Here is a 6000-nt window from a genome sequence, read left to right as displayed (position 1 = left end):
CTGAGTGGGGCTAGTCTGGTAGGGGTTTGCTCTGCTGATAAAACTGACTGGAGTCAGAATCAGGGAGAGGAGATGAGATTCAGAATATTGTCAAGAGAAGCAGACGCTGTTTCTTTTCCTTGCTCCCACCCTTATCCACCCTTGAACTGTCAGCTGTCAGATGGTCTGTCAAGCTTAGCTTCTGATTGGCTCCCCAACTCAGAACCACCCTGTGCATCCCAACACAACTTTCCGTACCACGTGTTTTTCAAAATGAAAATGCCAGTTCACAAATGAGGAACACTACAAGAAATTATTCATCTAAATTTTATGGAATCTCATTGTGAGAAAAGTCTCCGTTGCAAGACCTCATAGCACACATACCTGTAATTGGAATCTTCAATATTTTGCTGACGTCGACCATGAAAATATATATTTCCAAAATGGTACAGTTGTCCAAATCCAGTCTTCAAGAATAATTTTCTGTTTTCTATTCCAAGCATAATGTTCTTCCACTTACACTAATTAACAAGGAGGCCTCTGTAGTTGTCTTTGTGGCCAAGTCAGGGTAAATGTGATTTCACACAGACTCGAACTCGCTTTGCCAGGCTGAGTATCTCTGAGTCAGATTTTTTGCTGAAGGCTTGGTGTGGGCTAGCACATCCAAAAAGTCAGCAGTGGTCACTGTATCCAGCTGGATCCCAGGTAAACTGCTGCTCTCTAGATAAAAACACAAGAGGAACAGCACAACAGTCTACCTAATGGTGATCAATGCTCTTGAAACACTGATAGACCTTCTTTCAAGACAATGCATAATGCAGCATTCTTAATGGTTAATGCAGCAACAGGCAAGACTAAAGAGGGCTGGGGAAAAAAGTCTTTAATGTGCAACTCAGCCCCTGAAGCCCATACACAAAATGTGACTTAAATGTGTCATTATAAAGTATTATTTAATATTTATATAGTGCCACAAATGGATCCAGCCCAACATAGTGTGCCAGGGAAATAAAACCCCGAGCCCTAAAGAGTTTATTATCTGGGGGCAAAGTTGATGCGAAACAGAACAGCAGAGGAGGAAGGAGTTGGGTGCTGAAGGAGGATTTTTGACCAAAGAACGAGTGCCAGTGTAACAAGCCACAAAGAGCAGGGGCAAGGCGCCACCTGCTGGTGAAAGCTCCATTTTTAAAAACAAATTTCTCTCCCAGAGCACCTTGGCTGTCATCCTCACCATACCTGACTGCTGAGTTTCAAGGGCATTGAAGATCTTCCTCACAGGCCGCATGGCTGCTTCCCTGCAGACTAGCTTGATGTCCGAGCCCGAGTAGCCCTCCATCTCCTGAAACAGCCGCAAACCCAGCCATTAGGCAGCAGGCAGAATGCTGGTGGTGGTTACATTCTTACAGGCAGGATGGGGTGTCAGAGCCCCTGTTTGGATTCTGTATCTGTCACCCATGGCATGGACACTATATAAAGATTCCCAGATAAATAGTGTTTAGGGGGAGAGAGGCTGCTAACGTGTTTGGATAACCTAAGGATCTGGGCAACAAACAACTTCCTAACACCACCCAAACGTAGGTGGTGAGATGCTGGTGACGACTGGCCCACCCAAGCCAGCCTACTGGGGCCCTTGTGCCCAAATTCAAGGATGGCAAAATTTGGTAGACACTTTTGTTTTTGTAAATAGGATTATAACCTGCCTTTAAGGAACCTCAGAGAACATCACATTCAGGTGTCCTCAAGGAGGCAATGACACCAGTGGGCATGGGGGTAACATGCTTTTCCTTTTGTGAAAGACTTGCATTTAATCATCACAGTAATCCTCTGTGGCCTGTTACCCATTTCACAGATAAAGAAGCTGAGGCTCAGAGAGGGAGTGACTTCCTTGATGGCACACAGCTAATAAGTGGCAGGGCCAGAATCTGACCGTAGGTCCTCTGAGTCTAAACCCTATGCCATTTCCACTTTATCACATCTCTCTCTCTGCTTGAATGTTTCCGAGGGACAAAGAGCTCGGTCTTTCATGAAGGAGAGGCCTGTTGCATTGTTGGGGCAGCTTGGATCTTTTCTAAGTGACTCAAGGCTCCGAACAGCTGAGAAGACCCTGCTGAGAAGACGGTCACGGGGCGGCCCCTCGGCCGAGGCACCTCCCCAGGCAGCTCACCCGGCTCAGCAGGCTGTACTCCAGCTCCGCGCGCAGCTCCAGGGCGCTGCCCCTGCTCACGGGGGGCAGCCAGTGGTGGATCATGGCCTGCCTGGCCTCCTGGCTCGGGAGGTCCACCAGAATCCTCTTCTCCAGGCGCCGCAACATGGCACAGTCTAGCTCCCTGAGTCACGTCCAAAACAAAGGAACTGGTTGGGGCAGTAAGTCACTTCTTAAGCAACAACTATATTTCAAGAACAAATTTAGCAGGAACCAATCCTGCATCTTAACTGTTACTCTACATCTGTGTCTGAGTGGATAGGACCATTACTTCATGTTGTTTGGGAGAAACAAATAGTTAAAAAGAAGAAAAAAAGAAAGAGATAGGGAGGGAGGAAGGAAGGAAGAAAAAGAGAAAGAAAAAATACATCCCCCAAATACCTCATGTGAAGGAGGTAATTTTAGGTGACTTAATTTGAGGGGGAATAAATCCAGCTAACAACAACCAAACGAGCATTCCCACTGCAGTTGTAACATCAATTATTCAACCTGATCCTGCCAATGAGTACACTATTCCTGACATAACTTGGGCACTCTGGGAAGTATGCTAATTCTTCCAAAACTCTCATATATTCTGGACTGAATGACTATCTCACCCCATTGCTCTGGTGAAGTAAAGTGCAAATGCTCCTTCCTGGGCGCCCAGTGCAAATGTGGCCCTTTGAAACACTCATTCCTGGCCTCCCAAAACACTATCAGGCCAGGTTTATGCAATTTTGCATCTGCAGGCCATTTCCTTATATTTCTTAATATAAAAATTTCAAGCAAATAGAAAAGTAGAATAAAACAACAAATATCCACATACCTACCATCTTGATTCAACAACAGTTAACATTTTGCCGTATCTGCTTCATATATATTTATCTATTCTTGTTAAATTATTTCAATGTAAATTACATCATGAAACCCCACCCCCAAATGCTTCAGTATGCATTTCCCAAAAAAGGGACATTTCCTTATATAACTAGAATACCATTATGACACTAACAGAATTAACACAGATTGAATAGTATGTCTAATGCCCATTCCATATTAAAATCTCTCCAATCACCCCCAAAATATCTCTTACAGTTTTCCCAACCAACATTCAATCAAGGATTATGCACTACATATGATTATGTCTCTTAAATCTCTTGTAATCCAAAGCAGTCTCCTTGCCTTGGCCCCTTTTTGAATAGGTAAGGCTAGCTGTACAATGTCCCACATTCTGGATTCATCTGATGTTTTCCTCATGGTATCATGTAACTGGTTCCTGTATCCCCTGTCCTCCAAGACGGAAGTTAGACCTCAAAGCTTAATCAGAATCAGGATAAACATTTTTGGCAAGTATATTTCATAGATAATATGTTTTCGCATTCATTACATTGGAATCCAATGTTGGTGTGTCTCACTGCTAGTGATGTGATGTTTAATTACTGAGATCATCTGGTGACCACAGCTCTCTTCATTGGACGGTCTCTCAAGCATCTCTTTGTAAGGAGTAAATATTCTACATACAGTACTTTGGCACCATGTGAATACCCCTTTCCCCATTCCTTTCAACTAGTGGTTTTAACATCTGTTGATGATCTTTGAATCAACTGTTTCATGAGAGTGGTGCAAAATGGTGATTTAAAACTTTTTTCCATTCCAAATGATTATTTAGAATTATTATGTAAAGTAGAGCTTTCCCTCATTAACTGGGGCTCTTTGGTTACCTTGAGTTACCATTCCTATTAAAAACAGATCATTTTTGAGTGTGAGTTTGTGAACTCTTTTTATGTTAAAATTTCAAGCTCCTAGATGGGAGGGAAATATCTCTCTGATTTTCTAGCACAGAAATTAGGAAATGCCTGTGTGTTGGTCTGGCTTAGCCGATAATAAAGAGTAACAATGAAAACATCACCACCAGATTTTCTCACTCATAAAGACACCGAGAATTTCCAAAGCACCCTCCCTTTTTTCTTACTCTGAATCTATGTCATGATATTTCCTTTTAAATTGAAAACATGAAAATACCCTTCCAGGGAGCATATCTGAATCCTAAACTGGAGCGACCAGGTTTCTTAAAAGATTGTGTCTTTTCTTTACCTATTATTCCTCCCGTCCTGAGCTGAGAATCCACTCCAGGGCTGCTTTCCCGGCAATAACAATTACCTATTTCTTTTTTGCATTTGCTTTGTTCTTTATCAGCTTCACCCTGTTGAAATTCATCTCATCAGAGACAGCCACGTGCACAACCACGCCCCCTCTCAGGGCCAACATTTATATTCCAGACACAGGGTCAAGGGAACTTTGCAGAGCTCTAGGAAATTATTTTTTACGTTTGAAATATTAATAAAAGCTAGTGCTTAAATAGCACTCACCAGGTGGCAGGTACTGTTTCAAGCATTTTCCAGATATTAATTAATTCTCAGAACCTACCTATGAGGTAGGTAATATCTTCATTTAAGATGAGGAAACTGAGGCATAGAGGTCGAGTAGCTTGCCTGAGGTCAAAGCTAGTGAATGGCGGCCCTGGACTTGAACCCAAACACTGAGACTCTGGAGACTGTGCCTCAGTAACTGGCCTGATACTAGCACAGTAACAGCAGGGAGACCCCAAGTCACATCACGGTGAAATCTCAGAACCCTGAGAACGAACAGAGGATCATAAAAGCTTCCAGAGAGGAAAAACAGATTGCATCCAATGAATGGAGAATAAGATTTCTCATCATCAATGTGAGATATTAAAAGAAAATAGAGCAATGCCTTCAAAATTCTGAGGAAAAATAATTTTTTATTAACTATTTTATTTATTTTTATTTTTGGCTGCGTTGGGTCTTTGTTGCTGCGCGCGGGCTTTCTCCAGTTGCGGCGAGCAGGGGCTACTCTTCGTTGCGGTGCGCAGGCTCTCATTGCAGTGGCTTCTCTTGTTGCAAAGCACGGGCTCTGAGCACACGGGCTTCAGCAGTTGTGGCACATGGGCTCAGTAGTTGTGGCGCGCAGGCTCTAGGGCACACGGGCTTCAGTAGTTGTGGCACGTGGGCTCAGTAGTTGTGGCTCGGCTCTAGAGCGCAGGTTCAGTAGTTGTGGCGCACGGGCTTAGTTGCTCCACAGCACGTGGGATCTTCCTGGACCAGGGATCGAACCCGTGCCCCCTGCACTGGCAGGTGTATTCTTAAGCACTGCGCCACCAGGGAAGTCCAGGAAAAATAATTTCCAGTGTAGAAATCTGTATCTTGATCAAACCATCAATTAAGTGGGAGGATAGAATAAAGACATTTTCAATATGCAGAGCCTAAAAAATATTACCTCCCATGTACCCTTTATTGGGAAAGTACTGGAGGACCAAAGGGAGAGAGAAATCAAACCAAAGGGCCACATGGGCTCCAAGAAATGGAGGGTCTGACATAGAGAGAGAAGGAAACCTCCAGGATGACGCGGGGGGTGGGGGGGCGCCTAGGGTGCAGAGGACAATCCGCTCATTTTGGAGAAGGTGAGAAGGCTCCGGAAGATGTGCCTCCAAGAAGATAAACTTGACTGAATACCTGATATGTCTGAGTAAATTCAGAGCTGTTTTAGACAGTTAGCAGAGAGCTGGGCCTCGATTAGTGGCAGGAGGAGGTGAGTGAGGGGGGACAAAAGGAGGGCGGGTCAGGGAGATACAGAGAAGAGAAACCATTAGACTCACATTTAGGAATTCGGTCCAGAAACATTGCCCACCCGCCAAGTGTACTGTCACTGCTGAGTCTCCGATACACAGAAATGAATATGACAAACTCCCTACTTCAATGTAAATAATAGGCAATAACTGGGAGGTTTGGGCCTTGGACTGCAGGAATGTTGGTCCTGTAAACTTT

At 44.1% G+C, this 6000-nt stretch overlaps 1 protein-coding gene across 3 annotated transcripts in view; it reads right to left on the bottom strand.

The window, feature by feature from the left end:
- Positions 1 to 358: 358 nt before the first annotated feature.
- The window catches only part of KATNAL2 (katanin catalytic subunit A1 like 2), a 97724-nt gene continuing 92082 nt past the window's right edge, over positions 359 to 6000 (bottom strand). For all 3 annotated transcript variants that reach the window (XM_059894475.1, XM_059894476.1, XM_059894477.1), the window contains 3 exons: positions 2141 to 2303; positions 1213 to 1315; positions 359 to 699 (listed from right to left, as the gene is read on the bottom strand). In XM_059894475.1, the coding sequence (XP_059750458.1) occupies positions 560 to 699; positions 1213 to 1315; positions 2141 to 2303 (406 nt within the window). In that variant the 3' untranslated portion in view covers positions 359 to 559. The remainder of the gene's footprint in view (positions 700 to 1212; positions 1316 to 2140; positions 2304 to 6000) is intronic.

This window comes from Balaenoptera ricei, chromosome 14 (assembly GCF_028023285.1).
Source record: "Balaenoptera ricei isolate mBalRic1 chromosome 14, mBalRic1.hap2, whole genome shotgun sequence".
Taxonomy (NCBI): Eukaryota; Metazoa; Chordata; class Mammalia; order Artiodactyla; family Balaenopteridae; genus Balaenoptera; species Balaenoptera ricei.
The sequence above is the reverse complement of the archived record's forward strand: the minus strand, read 5'-3'. Positions and strand labels throughout refer to the sequence as shown.